Here is a 23,244-nt window from a genome sequence, read left to right on the forward strand (position 1 = left end):
AACTGTTAGTGGACTCTCATCACAGCCAACTGTAGCCAAGATGTGCACTTCATTAAGTTAAAAAGGAAACCACAACAGAGATCTTTGGACAGCCATTAATAACCTTACGGGAAGATATTTAATTTTAAAACTGATTGTAACATTGCAATTTATTTAAAACTGATTTCCTAGGATCATTTTCTTCTACCTTTTTTCCCCCACAGACCTCCTGCAATGCCCTCATGGGCTCCCAGGTTGGGAGCCATTGATCTAGTCCATGGCCCTGCACAGAGGGAGATCTAAGTATTAGCTAGACCAGGGGCAGAAAAATATGGCCCAGGGGCTGGGGCTGGTCCACTACTGTTCTGCAGCCCAGTAGGAGTCTCAGGCAGGCCCCCTGCATGTGCTATCTCCACGCCACCTGCACAGGTCGGGGGGAAGGGATGACTTGGTGTACTGTCCCCAAGCACAATCTCACAGCTAATCAGCCAACGGGAGCTGCCTGAGTCATGCTCGTGAACAGCAACACATGTGGTCCTTGCAGCTGGCTGCTTTGAGCTGCATGCAGGAGAGAAAGTGGTGGGGGGGTTGGACCCAGCAGGTAGGTAGCCTGCCAGGGGGGCAGCCTGCTGGGGGCCCACCAGGCTGCTGGCAGAGAGCTGTCTAAAGTAAGTGCCTCCTGGGCAGAGCCTGCAACTGGCACCCGAGCCCCTCCCTTCCCCCAACTCTGTCCCCACTCCTGCACCTTATACAGGTCATACCCCTAACCTTCGGCACCCATATCCCCTCTCAGGCCCTGCACCACCTCCTGCACCCCAGTTCCCTACCCTGAGCTTTCAGCACCCAACCTCCACCCCATACCCTGTATCTCCTCCATTAGTATCACGGAAGAGCATGGCCATTGGCCACTTACTGAATTCTTAGAGTGGCCCCCTATTAAAACATATAGCCCACCCTGATTTAGACAATTCCCAGCAGCTGTTTGTCTAGGCTGCTCTCAACACAGTGATAGAGATTCCACAGTATCCCCGGGCATTTGGTCCCAGTGCTTAACCACATTGCCCTGTTTTCATGGGCTTAGCCTAAGTAATATATACAGTTAACACATGGTTTCCAACATGGGTTTTTCGGTTCCCACAGACAGCACAGACGGGCCACACCCCTATATTCAGACTTCGTGTAATCACTGATATTCTGCAGCAAATGCCTGTGCAGATGGGCAGCTAGGATGAGCCCATCATATATCCAAATTAGGGTGGAGCAGATGCCCTGATTTTATAGGGCTAGTTCCAATATTCAGAGCTTCGTACTATTATAGGTGTGTGTCACCAGTCACCTGCGTCCTGATTTTTCTTGCTTGCAGTCTCGTCACCCTAATTCAAGGCATCCCTTTGGGCTGGAAGAAAAGATCTGACGACTTAGCCACAGCTCTGGGCAAGCTTACAGGGAGGGGTTTATAGGACAGGATCGCCTCAAGCATTCCTTACACTTTTGAGAGAGAGAGGTTCAGTTTTCTTTGATGTGCAGTTTCCAACTCAGAGGAGATAAGATGATTGACAGAGACTGTTCTTGGATTTTGGTGCACATTCTCTCTGAGGTACTGCACCTCCTCTGGATCAGAGCCACAGAAGAGGGTCGTCTAAGAGGGTATTAAATCTGTAGACCTGGGGGCAACAGTTACAGGATTCAATTCTCAAATGCTCTGGAGGAAGAAAAATTCCACAAGCACAACAGACATCCAAAATGGCTCAACATAATTTATTTTTTTATGTTAAAATGTACAGAGTTCTTTTGAAAGTACTTGCTAGAAAGGGAAAAAAAAGTGATATTACATACAAGAAGAGGAAGGGAGGCCATCTGGCCAGGAGCGCATGACATGGAGAAATACAAAGGCATTGAGGCCCCCCTTCCCCTTAGCTTACAAGTCACCATGAACAAAGTACAAAGAGGTTACAAAACAGGAAAAGCAAATATAAACAGACAGGAATAGACTTAGCTTCATTTGTACATGCGGCTTTTAGAGGCATCTGGAGCTCTATTCACACACTCTAGAGATCTCTTTAAAGAGAATTTGTATCTTTCTTAAAATAGTTTTTAATATTCTACAACAAAGATAAAAAATTTTAAAGATGGAATGAAATGAAAGCTCTTATTTTAAAAGGCATCAAAGTCACTAACAGTGATTTTTTTTAAATTTCTTTTAGAAGATTACCCAAGTTATCTTGCTAAAAATACATTTTTTTTAAACAGAAGTGAAAAAAATGGTAGGTACCAATATTACTGCGTTGGATAATTTCTTTTTATAATATAGAAAAGAACTTTTTTTTTCTACAATAGTTCTACAGTCACAAAGGCTTGTGGAAAAGGGAGCTGCCCAATTGATTTAAAAAAAACATACAAAAACCAAACCAAACATAACAGCAAACAAACTAAACTCACGGCCCTCATTTCTACAGCTTCTCCTCCTGTCTTTAACCCCCCTCTCTCCCTGCCCCCCATTCCTCCCTCCCACAACCACGAAGCAATGACACAGCTGAAGATCTAGGAAGGAGAGGGCAGCACAGTGCGCATTCTACATGGATGATTTAGAACCTGAATAGTATATACAGAGAAACGGGATCCTACACAGCCTCACACATGCTCGAAACAAAGAAATAAGGAGTGGAAGTCCTTGGAATTCTGCCTTTTTATATTTGGCAGTTATCAGAGAAAGGTCCATTTTAGTGCATCTGAAGAAACCCTTGAACCTTCATTTGGATTTTTTTTGTTTTGCTTTGTTTTATTATTGTCAGTATCTCTACAGAACAGACAATAAAAGAGAACTGTACACTAAAGAGTAAATAATGGCCCTTCTTTTTGCATCCGTTGGCATGCTAACAGGTGCAGCCAGTCTCTCCAATGCTACTCAGAATGGAAACTGGGGTGTGCACCAAGCACACTACGAAATCCAGCTGATTAGGTCCCACTGTGGTGTGCTGGCTGTCTCACTCCCATTTCCTCCCTTGAGAGGAGCTGAAATTCCCTCTACTAGAACACACTGGCTTGGAGGTGATGAACTTCCCAGGTAATGATCTCAAAAGAAATTGGGAAAGCAGGAATGTGCCTGTTTTAACACCAGAACTCCCCTGCACGAAGGGCACACCCACATGCTTAGGAACAGAATAGGGACAGACTGTAGATTTTTTTTTGTCAAGTCACCTAAACATCCGCGTCATCTCCTAAGATTATGTGACTAAAGGAACTTTCAGGCAGATCACTGGTTCTTGAGCTCAGGTAGATCCCCAGGCTCAAAACCAAGACACTTAGCATTTCAAAGCAGATATTACAGAAGAGTTGAGGATCTCAGAATTATGGCCAGTTTGCAGGTGGTCAAAACAAGACCCGTTAGCCACTTTCTTCTCTTTTTGATGCACTGTAATTCTTATCCTTCTAGAAGCTGCATTAGGGTTCCATACAGTTCTCCTTTGAGATGCTAATGCTGGATCAGACCGACAGTGTGCATATGTGCGCTGGATGGGAATATTTTAAAGTGGCATTACACTTTCAGAATAAAACATACGATCTGTTTTTCAATTAATCTGTGAAGTAGTCAGGGCGAGAAGACTTTATGTTTACACATACTTCCAAATTATACTGAGGGGTGAGAAGGCAGAAAAAGTGGAGAATTTTTCCTGCCTCATTGGAATACAGTATTTGTCCTCCCTATCCCTTTCTAAGTCTCCCATAAGTGCCTCCTGTTGGACTTAAGTAGGATATGCAAGTGGGGGAGGGGGACTAGAGGGATGGGTTTTGTTACCCAGTGAATGTTTGACATTTTAAACGACTGCAGCACTGGGAGCTGCACACAAAGGGGGCGTAGGGGAGGAAGAGGAAAGTGGGGAACATACATTTGAAAATAAAATTTAAAAAGATGATTCACTGTTAAGCGTATTCTGTCTGTGTGGTCAGCAAAGTAAGGCTCGTTTTAAATTATGAAAAGATTTTTGTGCACATTTTCCCCCTAAAACCATTTTAAAATGATTTCAGCTGTAAAATATTTCAGGATTCTGAAGGAAACAAAACCCCAAAATGAACAAACGAACGAAAAAAAGAATACAGACCAGGCTTCCTAGAAAATAAAATACACCAAAGAAAAACCCTCTAAATCTACAGCAATATTTTTAACTGGAAAAAGGTCCATTTTCTCTGGTTTGTCAGTATAAAAGGTTCCTTTATTTATATATATTTAAGTTTTTAGGTTGCAAGTTCAATCTCGCTCATCTTCTCATGTACGGTCCATTGAGCGACTGCTTGGGCACCCCAGCAGCATTCATATAGCTGTGATGGGAGGGGCCAGTATACATCATGTTTCCATGAGGGTTTGGCTGCATAGGCTGCTGGGTATAGGCCTGGCTCCCCATCATCCCCATCTGCATCTGCATAGGATACTGTGCTGTCTGGTTCATGTAGGCAGGGTTACTATGGTAACTGCTGTTCATCATGGGCTGTGTCATTCTGTAGCTGTTCATGGCATTCAGGGTGTTCATATTCATGGAATTGACATTGTAGGGGGGGGTTGGCATCAAGTTAACCCCCATGTTCATACCTCGTTGAACAGCCAGTGCACGGGGGCCAGCCTGCATGGCAACTGCCGGCGGGCTGCGGCCATAGAGCTGCTGCTGGTGTGCAGTTGCAGAGGGCAACGGTGCTGATTTAGAACGAATGGAAATATGCCCCTTAACTGGCATCTGCCCCTGCAACCTTTGCGTGTGTGGGATACCAATGTTGGTAGCGGACATGTTACACTGAAGCAGAGGTGACGTGAGGTTCATGGTGGTGGATGCCAAGTTCGGTGGGGGCGTCATGGTGGCTTGTGCTTGTGGGGTCCCAGCTAATGGATGAGATGGAGCTAGCTGAGCCAACCCTGTGTTGGACAGAGACACACTGGTTGCATAGGAAGTCACAGCAGGAGAATGGCTATAAGGCATGGCATGAGGGTCCATAATGGTGTTTGTCAGCTGCTGCAACTTGGCTAAACTGAACGTGGCTGATGGCTGAGAGTAGCTCCCAGCACCAAAATCTCCTGGAATCCTCTCGTAGATACTTATGTTGCCAGTGCTGCCGGATTCGGGTATCTCCATGATCATAGGAGCAGGGGTGAAACTATTATTCATGCTACACTGAGACAGCGGAGGTTGCTGCTGGGGTGGGGCCGGGGGTTGAGACTGCTGCGGCTGGGGCTGCGGCTGCTGCTGCTGTGGCTGCGGCTGTGTGGCTGGTTGCTGGTTGCTTGGAGGCCTTTCTACCACGCAGCTCTGAGGTGACTTGATGCTGCAGTTTGCAGAAGGCTGGACAGTGCTCTGCTGCATCATGCTACAGCTACTGCCAATGTTTGCCATTTGCTGCGTGACAACACAACTGTTCTGAGTTAGGCTACTCGAGGAGGACAACCCCCCATAGGAGCAGCTGCTCTGGGAAGAGTTATTCCCACAAATGCTGCCCCCCATGGTGGAGTCATAGCTGCTGGGGTTTTCGTAGTTCTCTGTGGTGCTCTCAATGCTGCCGAGGTCACTGAAGCCACTGTCCACCACCTGCTGAGAGTGGTCTGATACAGAAGGCACATCCATCATGGGGCTGGTCTCCATGTTCTGCATAGAGGGTGCGGACAGGGATCCTTGTTCAGGGCTTATCTGGGTGTAACCATTCTCCAGAGCAGGCACGTTGGGACTGCTGACCGAACGCACAGATTGGCTAGGATGAGACTGAACAGAGGATATTGGACTGTTGTGTTCTGAGGCATGGCAATCTTCAACCATCGATATTTGAGGGTCCTCATCCGTTTGAGTGTAACTCTGCAGATTCTGACAAGCTGCAAGAGTTTCCTCACAGTCCTGGTATGCTACGTCATGTTCATGACCTTCCTCTTGTGTCAAGGACTGTACTGCTTGGACAGTTTCTAGATCGAGTTCACTATGAGGAATCTCTTCCTCTTCTTTTAATTCAATTAACCTTTCTTTATTATTTTGCTCTTCTTCATGATCATCTTCAGAGCCAGGAACATGCTCTGAGCCCACTGATGTCTCATGAGAAGGCTGCTCTTCCTCAGAATCTGCCTCAGTCTCATTTTTGCCTTTTACTTCTTCTCTACTGCTTTGTATGCTTGTTTCTAAAAAAGACTCCTGGACCTCAGGTTCCTCCTTCACCTCTTCTCTAATTGGCAGTTCCTCCAATTCTTTCTTCTTTGTAGATTCCAGATGACCATCATCTTCATCATCTGCATCATGGTCTTCATTTTGGTTTATAACAACTGCAGCCTCCTCCTCCTCCTCTTCATGGTCACGCTCAGGTTCTTCCAGTTCTTGCTGTTCTTCTTCTGATTGCCTTTGCTCTTCTAAAACTTGTGGCTTCTCCTCTACTTCTTCCTCTACCTCAGCTTCCTTAACATCCGCTGCTGGACTGCTGCTGCTGTCCATAGGAGAAACTGCTCTCACTTCACTGCTTGTTGTATCTTCCTCTTCCCCTTCTCCCACCTCCTCCGCTTCCACGTGCACCTCTTCCTCCTTCTTTTCCTCAGCGAGGGGCTGCTCTTCTTTCTTCTGAAGAGACTCTTCTTTCTCCTGTGTTTTGGGCTTATGCCCTGGTTTTGAGTTAGTTACAATGTCATCAGCTCCCTCATTCTGAGCAGATACTAGCATCTTTTCCCGGTTCAGTTTAAATCCTGGTTTTCTACCAGGTCTTTTCTTCCAGTGGATGGGTTTGCGACTTTTGCCTTTGGGCCATCCCTTTTTCTTTTTCATGGGTGTGGAAGTATCTGGCTCAAATGGAGAAATCTTTGCTTCACATTTTCTGAGCACAGATACTGGCTTCAAGGTAGGGGTGCCTGGAAACACAAAACAAGGATATTGCTTAAATTTTTCATAATTACTTGAATGTTTCTTCCTCTCTGCCTTCAAAGGAACCCTTCCCCTCATTTCAAAGTCCCAAACATGCAACTGCATTTGTGAACAATAAAACGGGACAGAGAATTCTTAACCCTTTTTACCATTTCAACATTTGCTCATTAGTAGCACATGAAATGAGCTGTTTTTGCAAAAAAAACATTTCTTCAGAATTTTGAGCCTCTAATACATAATCCAAATTCAGTGACATACTGTATATTAGAAGAAGCAGAAAGGACCACTATCACTTTGCAATTACATTTAACGTAATGCGGTTTTGATTGGAAAATATTCCACTTGAGCAAAATACGTCCCACGCCTATGGAAGTACATTGCTGCTACGTTCACATTTACTTCTGTTCTTTAGCAGAGATCTAAAATCCAGAACTATTTCACTTCCCTGGTGTTGCTGAAATGGATTAAAACTCAAAGTAATTATACAGATCCAGTAGAACACCAGATGTCAATGATACACTTCATTTGGTATGAGAAGTCAGCAATCAGGCAGCAGATACTGTACAGTGTTTACTGTGTTAAACATGCACTAAAATTAAATTTTAAAAATAAAAAGTTTTGAAAAGCTTTGATGAGGTAAGGAAACTATTTCTGTGCTTGCTTCATTTAAAATCAGATGGTTAAAAGCTGCATTTTTCTTCTGCATAGTAAAGTTTCAGAGTTGTATTAAGTCAACGTTCAGTTGTAAACTTTTGAAAGAACTAACATTTTATTCAGTTATGAATAAGTCCTTTCCCCAGGTGTTCCTAACTGGAGTTACACAACCTAATCTGGCAGCTGAAGAACACTTTGTTTCTTCATAAACAATAAAAGGAAGCCATTTGTTTCTCTCTTTTGTCTGTTTCTGATGGATCATTTTTTACATTTAAGCTACATTCCAAATTTTACTATAGCGTCACAAATATACGACCAGACAGGCTCTTTGTGATCATCTAGCCTGACCACTCGTACAGCACAGCTTGCTCCTAGGGCTTCCTTGAATTAAGTCCTGTTTGAGCCACAGTGCTTCTCTTTCAAAAAAAAAAAAAAAAATCCAGTCCTGATTTAATGTTTTTGAGTGATGAGGAATCCCTCACAGCCCTTGGTAAATCATTCCAGTGGTTACAGATTTGTATCTTATTTCCAGTTTGAATGTGTCAAGCTTCCAACTTCCAGCTGCTGGATTGGATTAGACCTTTCTCTACTAGACTGAAAAGTCCTTTATTTCCATTCCCACGTTGGTACTTATGAATTGTCATCAAGTCATTCTTAACGTCCTTTATGGTAAGCTAAACAGACTGAGCACTTGGAGACTCACTATAAGGTGGTTTTCCAATCCTTCATAATTCTTGTCAAACTAACTGCCACAATTGGGGTCCAGAAGGAATTTTATCCCAACTCAAATTGCCAGAGACCCTGACACTTTTGCTTGCCTCTGCAATAAGCGTCTCAAGTCACTCTGAGGTTTAAACTAGAGTAAATGGAGAATTTTCTGTAACTTCTTGTGTCTTTAAACCATGATTTGACTATGTCAGTAACTCAGCCTGAGGTGAGGAGTGAGGTTTGGTGTCCAGCAGTGTGCAGGTGGCCAGACTAGATCGGGGCGGGCAATAAGTTTCAATGGGATGTCCACTTCAAGAATTTGGTAAGAGGTCATGGGCCCCACTGTTCTACAGTATTAATGGAGGAGATTGGGGGTCTCGGAAAGTGGTAAGTTGTAGAAAGGAGCAGGGATTGGGCTGCAGGAGGGATGTGGGGACAGAGAGGAAGCCTGGAAGGCAGCAGCTATGACATGGCCAGAGCGATGGATCTGGCTGCTGAGTTCACTGTGTCAGAGGCAGCCTGAAGGGGAGTTGTCTTTGCCATATTTCTCCCTTCATTAAAAATGGCCAGGAACTCTTGTTTGAAATCTTCTGGTAGCATGTCTGCAAACCTGGCCACAGGCTGCTAGACATTAAAATATCTGTTGACTAAGGACTGACAGTTTGTCATCGTAACTGGAGGTTGGCAGACTAAAATTTTTCTCCCAAACAATTCGAGCTTCTTGCTGTCTTTGTTTCTGAAAGTTGGGCCAGGTTGCCCCTTGTCTGACTCTCTCATTCACTGCAGATCACTAAAGAGTTCAGAGCCAGGTGGGGATATAAACACTCAAGCCTTTTGCCAGGACACAATACTTCCTCTTTGGAAATGGGTAGGAGAGCGGATGAGGTCTGCCATTTGGTTTCACAAGCTTCACTACTCATTCATGGACCACGAATGCCAACCTGGACAGTGTCACCATGGTCAAAATGTCAAATAAAGTATCAGAGGGTTCCACCAGTTCCTCTTCTCCTCATTCTAGGTTTGGGGCCACTGACTTTAGCAACTCCTGGTGTGGCTTGTTAACATTCTGAAGCACTGTCTGGGATGGCCCCTCCACTGCTTCATCAGGCCAGAAGGCAAGGAGAGGAGCTGGCTGTACTAGCTGTGGGGTCACACTCAAGCTGGTGTATGTGGACCCTCCATCCCCCAGATCTGACTGAGTGCATCTGGCTCAAAGGACTTGACATCCTCCTCAACCGCCAAGTGCAAAGGCACTGATGCTGCATCCATGTCCTCACTGCACACACTATCCTGGTGCCTGCAGCTTGGGGAGAGGTGCCAGGGCTCCAGGGCTCAGTTCTGCCAGTCTGCAGACTGGCAAACAGAGCTTGGTGGACTGGCATGCCCTGTCCCTAGGCTAAGTGCCTTAGCGGACTATCTTACTTATCTACAGTACTATAAAGATTATACAGTAAATCAGTCCAGGTGCAACAAAATTTCTGATATAGTATGCTCCTTTCAGGGAACATAATAGTTGAAAGATACCGACAAATTTGAGACTAAGTAAAGCAACTGGGGGCAGGCAGGATTAAACTGTATGGGAAGATTATGAAAATTAAATATATGAAGCTTGATTAAGCAACAACTGGAATGACAGGAATTATTTGATATGGTAAACACAGCCATAATGAAGACATGAGATGAAATTAAGAGAAGAAAAATGTAGGTCAAACATCAGGGAAAACCTGAAACGTGATGTATTAGTTTATATAATCATTTTCCAGGGAAAGTACTAGAAGTCTCATTTCTTAAAAGGGATGAGCTAAATCTTTTCTCATCTCAAATTCCTATAATCACAAAGCAACGTTCAAGCTGTCAAATAGTTTTAACCTTAACTATTGCATGTCAGGACATTTTGTTATTTGAACTGTGCAATCCATGTTGCATGAACACTTCTTCGCATTTAATTTTAATGTAGTAGGGATTGGCACCACAGAAATACAATGGTGATTGGTGCTACATAAATAGCAAAGATAAATAGAATTACATCCTTACTCTTCAGCATTTAAATACCTGTATGGATGGATTCTCCTCTGCTAATGAGAGGCCAGTTGAGTACTATGATTTGTTTAGGTGGTGCCAGTAAGAATCACTGAAGGGGGTGGAATGAGAAAACCAGCCATCTATTACTCCTGGTTCTTTATTTTTACTTGTCTGCTTGCCCTCATGCAATGTAGGCTATTAAAGAGCTCCCATAGGGTATAAGCACTGCATTAGGCAGGAACGGAGCATATAACAACTGTGATAGCGACATACTTGAATGAGAGATGTTACATGTACAGCAGGGGTCTCACACTCCTGGCTCACAGGCTGCTCTTGGCCAGAGTGACTGTGCAATTTGGCCAGGCAGTACTGATGCACCGTGTCTGAACCCAGCCCCCAAGGCCAGCCCTTGCCTGCCACCACCCCACCCTGAGGGACGTGGTCTTGGGGTTTATGGGTGTGGGCTGGCATGAGGCTGCAGCAGCATGCAGTAGTTAAGGTTAAAAAAATATTGATTTTTGTTGCACATCACGTTTTAGAGAATTCATTTGACAGCTTGAACATTGTTTTGTGATTATAGTCATGCCCCACCCACCATACTTGCCGCAGGAGCAGGAGCTGCAGGGAAGCAGAACATGCGAACCCATTGAGTGCACTCTGCTCCCTTGCAGCTCCTGCCCCACTGTGGCAAGTGCAAAGGGGCATGACCACAGCCGCAGGCCTACGCCAAGTCCCCCCAGTAACTCTTCAGATCACATCCTGTGGGGGGTCACTGTGCCATGGTGGTGAGAGGGTGGGGCAGTAGCAGGAAGGGGCAGGGCTTGGGGTCAGGTTTGGACACATCCCCCAGTACCCATGGGCCTTACTGTGCAATCACTCTAGCCTGGGGTGGCCTGCAGTGGCCTGTGGGCTGGGAGTTTGAGATCCCTGGTCTATACTGATATAGTACAAAAAAGCCTCAGTTCAGGCCAAATGTATTTTTCCCCATCTGTATTAAAGGTTTAGGACCAAAGCAGTTCAGTGAGGGATGAGAATTTGAGGGCAAGTATTCTACAGAAATGAGGAACAATTTCAAATAAAAAAAATAGACCCTTTACTATCTATTCCTCCTACTTTATTTACTCACTGTAAAGGGAGGCTGAGTAAGGGGTCTGTGCGATTTGCTTTGCTCTTATTTCTGTTAAGGGTAGGTCTACACAGCAAAGTTATTTCAAAATAGCAACCACTAGCAGATGCCTTATTTTGAAATTGGTAAACCTCACTGTACGAGGAATAACGCTTATTTCAAAATGGGTACTTTGAAATAGGGCTGCATGGGCAGCGAATAGAGCCTAGTTTAAAATAAGCTGTAGTGTGCCCAGTGGCTCTATCAGGAAATAGGCTCTATTGTGTGGATTTTGAAATGAATTTTGTGCATAGCAGCGCTATGTCGAAATAAGCTATTCCAGAATACCTCTTCTGGAATAGCTATTCAGGAATGACGCTGCTGTGTAGACATAGCCTAAGTGGCCTGCTTGCACAACCATTCTTGCAGACGCAAATATTGTCTTTGCTAAGAAAGTGGATGAAATGTGAAGATGACCTGTTATTTCTTCACACGCTGCTGCTATGATATTTAAATATGAAACCACCTTCCTACGAATTACAAATATCAGGGTCAGTTTGACTGGAAATCTGTTCTTAGGCAGACGTTTTGTCTGGAACTTACCTGGCAACATAAGTCAACCAGTTCTTGAGGGACACTGCTATCACTCACTGAATACCCACAACAGCATCAAATGCTAATTCACAGCTTGCTCATGAAACATACCGTTAGTGTCATCAGACTCTTCTTCATCTTTGGACTTCCTCTTAGAGGAGGATGTGTGCCTGAGGGCATCTTGGTGGGGTAAGCGGCGAAAGTACCCTCTGGTGAACAGTTCACTCTCATCCTCTTCCTCTTCCTCTTCCTCTTCCTCAAGCTCAAAGGTAGGCTCTAACCGGGGCATTGGTCTCTCAGAATCTGAGTCCTCAAAAGGTTCATCCAGTACCTCTGTGGTCTCAGAGATTGTTTCAGTGACAACACTGCTGTTGTGGTGCTTGCGCTTACGGACTCGCCGCTTCCGATGGAGAATTGGTTTCTGGGAGGGGGAAGGAAAAAAGCATTTGATCACATGCAGTGAAAATTAACCACTGACAAATGGAAAAAACAAACATCTAAACTTAACAGTTTGCATGGGATAAGGCTAGCCTCCCATCTTGAATTTAGACATTGCTTATACCACAGCCTTGAATCTGTCCTCCAGTAACGCAGGTGACAGTACAGATGAATGCTGCTACTATTACTGCCTCACTCTTTCCCAGCAATTTCGTCAGTAGCTCTCAAAGCACTTTGCAAAAGAGAGCAAAGTCATTAGTCCTGTTTTACAGACAGGGAAAGTGAGGCACAGAGCAATGATATTAGTTGCCCAATCTTATCCCCCAGGCTAATAGCAGAGATAGGATAGACCCCAGCTCTTGTGGCTTCCAGTCCAGTGTTTTATTCACTCAGTCACGCTTGTATGAAATTTACTAAATATACACCAGTGAAACAGAAAACAATCTGTTTCAAAGAACTGATGCTCAACAATCCATGGGCTGCTCTATAACAGTTCAGCAGGCACAGTGTCCAACAGGATCACAGCTACCTATCATTTCAGTATGGATATATGTAAATTAATACCAACTACACAATTCATGCAAGGAAATGACTTCTGCTTTTTGTACTAGTGCAGCACTTTGCCACTAATCTTAGTTTTTTTGTTGTGTTTATAGAATTCAGACCTCCAAAGTCAGGCACAGTGAAGCCCCCACACTAAAATTTATTTTAAGAATGCTAACTAACCAACAAGCATTGGAAAAGAAGCTTCACAAAACAATGATACTTCCACATTCACTGGGTTGTACTTGATATGACAGAGGTATTCTCTAACAGAAGGGAGCAAAAAAACCTAAGGAAATATATTGAGTGTGGTCTGGTCTGGCTATGGTCTGAAGAAGTGGGTCTGTCCCACGAAAGCTCACCTAATAAACTATTTTGCTAGTCTTCAAAGTGCTACTTGACTGCTTTCTGTTTTTTCTAAAGAAACGGAAAAGTTAACTTCCTGATGCAACAGAAAATTGCAGATTCTTTGTGGGGGGAAAAAAGGCAGATCAGATGCTATATTGCAACTTGTACCACTTTAAAAAAAGTACATGTTGAACTACTCTAATCTGAAACTCTCTCATCTGTCAACATCCATAATCTGGCATGATTTTAGTTAACTGGATGACCACTTATCATGGGTGCAGCCAAGTTTCCTGTAGTCCCAGAAAGTATTTTTTTTTGCAGCCACCTGTCCTGGCTCTCAGTGTTCTGAGCTGTTAGTTAGCTGTAATCTACCCCTAAATGTCTTCTAAGAGACAATTACGTAAAGGAAGTGCTGGTAACACTGCTAGACAATAGTGACTTCCCACAGTCTGACAAATTCTCTCATCTGGGATCGGTGAGGTCCTGAGGATGCCAGCTTAGAGAGGTTCAACCTGTATCTTCAATAACAGACCGTAGATGGAACCCCTCAAGCGAGAAGACATATGGCAGCAAGCAGACAGAGATGAAGGAACACAAGGACGATGTACCTTTCTTTTTAACGTTGGCTTAGTGAGAACAGGTGGAGAGTCAGAACGAGGACTCTCAGGCTCATCCTCTTCCTCTTCACTACTCTCGCTGAAGCACCTCAGGAGAGTCCTATCACCATCACTATAGCGTCGGGGTAATCTCTCACACTCCTCTGTGAATCTGCATTTCAGGGGCTCCGGGCTGTTCTTTAGCTGCCCCCTCCACATTTCCAGGCCTTCACTGTATCGCCTCCTGGGTGCTAATGACTTTTCACCTTTGCCATGCTGCACCTGAGGGCCTGCAGACTTCTCCTCGTCTTCCCCATAGCGCCCCCGTGCGGATGGAGATTTCTCCTCACATTCACCACATCGGCCCCGTGAGGCTGCTGACTTCTCCTCACATTCGCTGCAGCGACCCCGGGAAGCTGCTGACTTCTCCTCGCATTCACTACAACGCCCACTAGCGACTGCTGTCTTTTCCTCCAGTAGCAACTTCTGTTCCTTGTCGCTAAAGGGCTCCTGCAGCTTTTTGCTTTTTCGACTCCATCGGCCTCTCCGTGATGGCTGGCTGTTTGCAGGAAGACTATCCAGGGGAAGAACTTGTTTATTTGCCCGTGTAGAATGGTCTGGAATTACGTCTGGCTTTTTTTCACTCTCTGTAGGAGAATAAGGCTCTTGTTCCTTCTTCTCCCACAATACAGATTTTACCACCTGAATTAAATAAAACACATATTTCACATAGTCTGTGTTGATTATGTTTGCATCTTGAACCCCACCCCAACAAAGCTCTTGATCAAGATAAAGGACAGTTCAGGAAACTGGAGGACTCAGAGCAAGATATCAGGGGTGACTCCTGGGAACTACAAAATGGAAAACAGATAGATCTGAAGGGCTGCTAAAGGTTCCAAAATCCCAGTTTGAAAATATTCTCCCACAAGTCTTCTGGCAGCATATTTCTGTTACCCCTGGCCATTAGTTTACTGATACCCACTGGAATGATAATATAATAATGTTACACCAAAGTCCATTTGTCCTTGGATGAAAGTGAATGAAAAGCCTTTTTTACATCTATCATGTATGGTCAAAGACACAAGAAGTAATTTTCTATAGCAATGTAGAGTCACGTTCATTTCATAGTTTAAGTACTATAGCAGTGTGCAATCAGTTTGTCAATGAGCGTAAGGCAATCTGTTTAGGTCACTCCTTAGTACTGTTACTGAGGATATGACAACGTTCTTGGTGGGCAGTGTTACACACTTCTGATGCTCTTCACTGTGTATTTTCATACTGATTAACGTCTTCTGGTTTTTTAAGTATAAACATAACTCTGAATGTCTATGATCTCTAACGTTTTTGAAAAACCAATTATTATTTAAGGAAAAATCATTTCTAAATTTATTACAGTCTTGGCTCCATTTTTACAATGTGTGGCCTGAGCATTTCTTTAGGTTAAAATAAATGAGCAGTTCTTCAGTGACAGCAGCTCCTGTGCAATTTTCAACCACTCTGCACTAGGACTGGCTCTAGTTCCCTCCAGACTATGTCCCATTTGGCTTCCACTTCTCTGGTTTCTGATCTCAATACAAACCAAAACCTAACCAAAATTCTGATGTTTTCTACCATTAAATAAAACACCATAACTTCCCATTCTAACTTCTTTACTGGCAACAATACACGTGTAGTCATTGGGGAAGTAAAATTGCTGACTGAGTGGGATTCAATGTCATGCCATGGTCTATATAAAGAGAACACATTCACTCTTATACGAACCTCTCTTTCCTTCTGCTGCAGCTCTTCATTTTCTCCTTCAGTCTCTTCCTCTTCATCCTCAGAAACAACAGTGTTGGAAACAATAACAGGTGTCCAACGCAGACATTCTGGATCTACATCTACAGGCCGGAGGTTCACCTGGAGCTTTGCCATATGATCCTGGATAAGTTTCTCCCGACGAACAATAACAAATCTGGGGACAGAGAAAAATCCTTCAGTCTGCCGTAAGTGTGATGCATGCTGTAGACGCAGATGTGAGAAGCTGACACAGAGCAAGATATGACAGAAGTACTTTATATTCTCAATGCCCATCATGACAGGCAAAGACAGAAGAGAGAAGTCTGACAGGACAACATTGTATTGTCTGAGATTGCCTAAGACTCGGAGGAAGGGCTCCTTTAGTCTTTAGGGAGGCTGCACTAATATCTTCCCAATCCTTGTCACTGATAGAGTAATACTGTAAGTCACAGAGAAGGCCTCAGGTTGAATGTTACATCCTCATTTTATTTTTGGGGCAAATAATAAGGTGGCAAAATTTAGAGATGATGTAAAACTACTCAAAATGGACAATTCCAAAGTTGACCACTAAGAATTATAAAGGGAATGACAGCAAAATGACAGGTGAAATTCAATGGTATTAAGTACAAGGAATGCACACTGAAAAACCTAAGCCCAACTATACACACAATATGAGGGAAAGTTAGGTTTTTCCACTTAGGAAAGAGATCTTGAAGTCATGGAGAATAGATCTCTGAAAACCTTTTTCCTGCCACTGCTCAAGGGACAGATAACAAGACACAAACTATCACAATGCTACTATATAAATTCATGGCATGCCCAACTTTGAATACTACTCCTGCAGTTCTGGTTGCCCCATCTAAATATTTTTTTATATTATATATATATTTGAAAAAAAGTAAAGGGAAGGACAACAGTGATTATGCGTGTGGAACAGCTTCCACAGGAGGAGAGACTAAAAAGACTTGGATTGTTAATGTTAGAAAAGAGATGACTAGGAGAGGATAAGTCAGAAGTCTACAAAGTCATGACCAGTGTGGAGAAAGTAAGTAACGAAAGGTTACTTATCCTTTCATTTAACCACCAGGGGTCACCCCATGAAATTAATAATCAGCAGGTTTAAATCAAAGAAAAGAATGTACATCACAGTACTCAGAGTCAACCTGTGGAACTTGTTGCCAGGATGCTGTGAAGACCAAGATTATAACTGGGTTAAAAAAATAAGTTTATGGAAGATGGGGCATTAGTGGGTATTAGCATGATGGTCAAGCATGCTCTACATGTCCCAAAGCCTCTGACTCCCAGCTACTGGACTAAATGACTGGATGGAGCACTCAAAATTGCCCATTTTCAATCATTACCTCTGATACACTTGACATTGGCCACTGTCTGAAGACAGGATACTGGCCTAGATGGACCATTGATCTGACCCAGTGTGTCCATTCTTATATTTCTAGGCAAGGACAGTAACACTGTGGAATTTGATGTATATAAATTGGGGGAAAGGCAGTTGAAAACACAAGGAATGAAAGGGTGAGAGACAGACACGCTGATTACTTAGGGTGCACATCGAAGACTCAATGCTACTCAAGGACACCATTAAATGGCGAAGCTCCAATTACAAAACTGTGCTTTAGCTGTGTTGGGACACAACTGTGTTATAACCTGAGCAGCTGACATGGTCAGTTTTATAATGTAAACAGGATCTTTGTTACAGGTCGAAGAGTACCTTTGCTCACATGATTTTGAATGACATTATATTATGCCACCCCCCACCCCCCAATAAATAGGAAAGGCTAAAAATCCTCTCACATTGCTATTGCGTAAGAGTGGACAGCACTTTACTTGGTTCTGATGTTCAGATTACATATTAGCCCTTCTCAACCAACATAGTACTGTGTGATCTTCTCCTGCTAGTGCAGTCTGAGCAGCAGAGCTGTCCCCTGGGGAGCAGCGGGGAGATGTTACACCATTTGAGTCTATGAATATGATCCCTCCATCCAGTTCTATACAGCTGTATCTGTATCTTGTCTGTGAAGCAGTGGGATTGCTATACTCACTGGTCCTTGCGGAAGTCAAGCATTCGCAGGTGATGGAGAGTGGAAGTGATGTCTTGAGGGCAGATTCCAGTGAGTTTGCTTAACTTTTTGATGCTGATTTGCTTGTCATTTTGATGATAAAGGCACTCCAGTATTACACTTTTCCAATAAGCCATGTATGAGAGACGGCCTAGATCAGATAACGGCTTCTCTGGGGACCCTGCTTGGCCCTCACGCTTTGATAGCAGATAGCCTAAGGAAATGCAAACAATTCTCACAAAGACTGGCATGAGTATATACCAAATATTACATTCTATCCCAGTGTCAACATTATAGAGAATCTTGTACAGTGGTATTCTTCCAGAAAGGGATGAAAATCATTTGAAAACCAGGACTCTATGCTATGCCCACAGGAGACATTGAATGGTAAGGCAGATCTTTTCCATCTCTAATCCTCATTCTGTACTGGATTCAGAGATTCATACGTTACATCCTGTTTTGATTACAGATAATGAGCTATTACCACTAGATGACACAATTGCCTATTTTGTACCTAGAGAGACAAGATGGGTGAAGCATTATCTTTTATTGGACCAGCTTCTGTTATTGAGAGAGAGACTTTTGAGCTTATAGTGGGCTCTTCTTCAGCTCAAGAAAGAGCCTTAGAACTGTTCTCTGGGAATTGAGCATGCAGTTAAAGTTACATATCCTTTCCAAATTCACATTAGACTACATTAATACAATAATTACAAAACAATGTACTGTTACTCTACTGTTTTTAATCATTAAAGGGGAAAAGCATGTTTCATAACTGACTTCAGCATAGATGAGCAGCAACCTGTTCCTCAGACAAGTCATTCCCTACCAGAACCCGAGCTGGTCTGAAATAACCCAGATTTGTTGACTTTCAGGGCATTTTGTATGGCCCATGTGTTTCATTTGGTCCTTAAAGAAAGTTAGAACTTGCCTACCAAAGGAAATGTATTGACCGACCTATGCCAGTATGGTTATACAACTGTAATAGATGGTGTAGACCATGCAGGCAGCTACCTCAGTTTAACCAGAGTGGCATACTTACATAAGGATCGTTGTGATGATCAGCCCAGACAAGTTGACAGTGGAGTCTGAGGAACCTGCCCAGTGTATTTGGGGGTTATTGTTTGTACTCAGAGCTGCAAGTCAGTAAGGGGAGTGGACAGAAATTTGTTTCTGAGTTTGTATTTTATATAACTGACAGAGTGCTCAGAACCTGTGTCTAGTTTTTTGATTACTCTAACTCAAAAGAGAAAATAACTATTCTTAGCACCTGCTTGAGAAACTATAAGGCCACCTAGTTTAAATGCTGATAATTTCAAGAAACAATGTAGTTTTAGGGTTGACTTTCTCTCAGAAAGGGCACCTAAAGTAGGGTGAGCTTTTGCCAGAAACTGCACTGAGCACCTCTGTAGCTTTTGACATGAGGCGCTTATGTAATAAACATGGGAATCAGATGTACTGATTTTCAGCATTTAGCTTTCCACCAGTTTAGAAAGCAGAGCCCAGAAGCCTAGATGGTTTTTGTGCCCTCAGAACTGAGCTAATTCTGGAGACAGTATTTCTCCCAAGGAAGTTCCAGGAAACCTGTATGTATTCCCCATTTAAAAATACAGAAGGCCAAAATAGTCTGAAAAGGTGAAAAAAAACCCTCAATGTGAAAGTGATTCTTACTGAAGTCAATGAGGAACCTGCCGTAGCCCTTACGCTGGTACTGGGGAAGAATCATTATACAGGAAACATTGTACTTCTGTTGGCAGTGCTTCTCCTGAGAGAGACAAGAGAAAGAAACTTGAAACACAGTGGTTTAGTGAGATACAAAAGAAGCTGCTGTGTGTGAGCTAGTAATTAATCCTCAACTAAAGACTAAGAATGAAACCCCCAGTAACAGATCCTTGGGGACAGCCATACGCATCAGCAAAGCATACTCCCCAATGAGTGAAGATGGAACAGTACCAAGTCATTGTCATTACCACTGAAACCACCAACCCAGAAGAATGAGACAGTGACATCTGCTGCCTTCTTCAACTTAGAAACAACAAAAAATGAATCAGCGCAGGAATCTAAGCCCCCACCAGTCACTCAAAAGCACCAAAAGGGAAAGGCTAAAGATATTCTACTGTCTAGGAAACACTGGTACAAATCTAGCACAACCCTAGATTCACGCCAGTGTAACTGAAATCAAAATCCAGTCCATGGTGTGCTGGTTTAGAAGCAAGCAAAATAACTACAGCTGGGACAAACAAACTTGAAAATGAAGCTATCTGAAATCTTATGTTTGGCTTCCTTGCGTGGTTTCTACGCGGGGAATACGAAGGCACATTCAGCATCAACAGTGTCCCCATATTCCCAGCATACAAAAGAAAAGGTTTGAAATGAGGTTCAAATTGCAGACCAAGAAAATATTTTCTCTTCAGAGAAAGAGTTCTGATAGCTTTGTGTGGGTAACAATGTTTACTTCACAGGCAACTCTACCTATCGCCATCAAGGGAATAAGAAGTCATTTAAAAACTTCTCCCTTTGAGCTCATAAGTGCTATATTAGTTCCTTTGAGGATATGTTCTGTTCAACGACATGAAGAGGAAATTTGACTTTATTAGTAGCTACAAGTCCCTGAATTATTCATACACATTCTAAGCCTTGGACCTCCACAACTAATGATAGACCCTTGGACAACTCTAGATCTCAAATTGACACAGAACAGGTTCAACTTCAAGTGTGAATCCAAGATTACTCCATGCTAAAATACTTACTTTTGAGAAATAACCTACAAGGTGGCAGCCTTTGACATCATTCTGTGTCAGTACATAGAAAAGAAATGGCTCCACATCATAATAGAGTGTCTTATGGTCCAGGAAGAGTTTTGCCAGCAAACATAGGTTCTGGCAATAAATGGTACTGACATTGCCATCCACCTTACAGAAAAAGAGAACAGATGAAGTCATTACACATAGCCAACAGAATCAGGTTGTTGTATGGTGATCTCAATGCATTCTAACCCTCAAATTTTGAACAAAGGACAGCCAGATAATGCATAGTGGCAGCAATGGTTCACAAAGTGAGAAGATACACTTTGGGGGCACTGATCTCTCTATACAAGCTTGAAGGAGCAATTAAACCCCATTTACAGCTTTTCACATATTTTGAGCTTAATGGTCTACTATGAACTCAGCACTATGACATTCAGAGCTTTTATTCACTTCCTCATTCTTTACAGAGCTGAATGAATTAAAGACAAACAAGGGCAGGATTTTTAAAGGTATAATAATCACCTATAATCTAGTCTATATGAATGCTGTAAAAGGCATCAGTGTTACAATTTAAATACCACAGGAAAGCAGCAATTATTTTCCTAACTTACCTCAAAGACTGAAATATTGTTCTTCCTGTAAATCTCATTGGCCGGAGGATGAAACCAGCCACATTTCTTCATGTGCTGCTGGAGGATAGTTCTACTTTTCATATACTTTAGACAGAATTCACACAGGTACAATTTAGGTAGCCTGTTTGTAAAGGTAAAGAAAATTAAAATCTACAAATACACTGTATGCTTTTACTTGTTAACTGTAACAAAAGTATTATCTTCCTAAAGCTAATATCGAACATGAGGGAAAATAAAATGGTAGAAGCTGTCCTGCTAATCAAACAACTGAACCAAACATCTATTTCAGCCAAAAACATAAAACACACCTCTAGCCACCCTATGTCCTTATTCTATTATGGATCTGGACGTTACATACATTCAGTATTCCACATATTCAGCTTTGCTTACGCACGAAATGGTAGTTCAATGGAAGCGATGAAGATCCCATTGCATATGTCAATTACAACTCTGGAGAAATACTGCAAAGTAGAGTTGTGTTTGGGCAGGATGGTGGGGGCTCAAAGAAAACAACACTCTCTAATTTCTATGAAGCTTTTCTCTGTTCAATTCATTCAGTGTGACGGGGGCAGTGAGGAGCCTGGTATTATTGATTGGACGCCAATTACTCTCTCTAGCTATAGTATTAATTACAGTTATTTTAACTAATCCCACAGCATTTGTCAGAATAAGAATTGTTTTAATAGTGATCCCCTTGCCCCACAACTGGTTGAGAGAGGGTGTTTTGCAGTTTCAGTTTTTGTTCTCTTCGGCCCTATTTAAAGCTTACGCCCATTCTGAACTGACTTATTTCTGAATATTGGATTGCTTGCGGTTTTGACAGTTTGCAAAGTTCTCACCAAATAGAAAACAATAGAAAAGCAGCCAAATTAATTTATTCTTCCTATTTGGCAGTCTGTTAGGTTAGGAAACAGAAATTTATCATATTTGTGTTTAGTAAATATGAGGCAATATGCTGGTGACAACTATAAATATCTAGACAGAAAATAATTTAGATAGAGCTCATATGGTGTAATTTTAAGCAATATGATTCTTCGTAACTTTTCTGTTATTTTTTTTCTAGCTCCTTCAAGAACACACACTGCCATTTCACAGCTCTAAATCAGATTATTTCCAAGTTAACCTCAGCACAAGCTTTAACAGTTTATTTGATAACATATGCTAAAACTAAAGAACTGAGGAGACCTTCTCCAGTCACCTACACATTTAATAACAATGTTTTGCCAGAGAACTTAGCTTGGGCGTGCTCTCTCCCTTGGGGGTACAGCATCTCGTCTCTCTGGAAATCCATCTTATGACACCTTTGAAAAGCATTTCTAATACTTGCAATATATGTGAGAGAATGTATCACATTTTTGATTATGACGAAACTGACCCCCACAAGACACTCTTTTCATTATTTACCATAAACCACATACACTGAAATGCAAAGTTCACATTCACCTTCCTGGGATTGCTGCACCTGCCAATGTAACTATCACACAAATTGTAAACACCAATGAAGGTGAAAAGATTGTGCAGCATACCTGGAGTATTCCTGTGGGTATGGGGAGGAGTACCAGGTGTGGATTTCATACTTCCCAAACTCAATTACCGAAGGGCAGCGGACTTGTGGATCAGGGGGCCCGGTCACTCCGACTTTCTGTTAAAGAAAAAAAAAATTTTTTTTTTTCGTAAATTAGCAATTCAAAGACCAGTTTCAAGAATACAGGTTGAAATAAACATGTTTATATCCATTGGTACTTCTGTGTACCCTTTAACACTATATATAAGCAGAGAAATAGATAATAGCAGCTAGTGTTTGGATATAAAGCGCACATCTATCCAGTAACAATGTATACCCACACATACCACATGCATTGCTGCGAGATACAAGAGTGGCACACAAATCTCTATTCAGGGTGTGGTCACTGGTTTGGGATGGGATCATAAAACAATCGGGGGAGTTTTAAAACAAAATTACTAGTCTCATGAGAAACAAGTTAGAAAAATGGGTCCCAATTTCCTAAAAAAGCGCCTTTCCAGTGACCTAGATTATCTGAATGCAACATTTTCATACACATCCCATAATACATGTGCAAAACTCACATCAAAAGTAAACACAGAGCTTCTATGTAAATCCCATCCACACACTGGTGTTTTGCATAGGATT

At 42.6% G+C, this 23,244-nt stretch overlaps 1 protein-coding gene across 1 annotated transcript in view; it reads right to left on the reverse strand.

The window, feature by feature from the left end:
• Positions 1-1,697: 1,697 nt before the first annotated feature.
• The window catches only part of KAT6A (lysine acetyltransferase 6A), a 66,335-nt gene continuing 44,788 nt past the window's right edge, over positions 1,698-23,244 (reverse strand). The window contains exons 9-17 of the mRNA XM_074982022.1: positions 22,619-22,734; positions 21,072-21,213; positions 20,464-20,625; positions 19,385-19,478; positions 17,699-17,930; positions 15,621-15,813; positions 13,872-14,561; positions 12,046-12,355; positions 1,698-6,838 (exon numbers count right to left, since the gene is read on the reverse strand). Coding sequence (XP_074838123.1) covers positions 4,236-6,838; positions 12,046-12,355; positions 13,872-14,561; positions 15,621-15,813; positions 17,699-17,930; positions 19,385-19,478; positions 20,464-20,625; positions 21,072-21,213; positions 22,619-22,734 — 4,542 coding nt within the window. The 3' untranslated portion in view covers positions 1,698-4,235. The remainder of the gene's footprint in view (positions 6,839-12,045; positions 12,356-13,871; positions 14,562-15,620; positions 15,814-17,698; positions 17,931-19,384; positions 19,479-20,463; positions 20,626-21,071; positions 21,214-22,618; positions 22,735-23,244) is intronic.

The sequence above is a fragment of the Carettochelys insculpta genome, chromosome 31, assembly GCF_033958435.1.
Source record: "Carettochelys insculpta isolate YL-2023 chromosome 31, ASM3395843v1, whole genome shotgun sequence".
In the NCBI taxonomy this organism is placed as follows: domain Eukaryota; kingdom Metazoa; phylum Chordata; order Testudines; family Carettochelyidae; genus Carettochelys; species Carettochelys insculpta.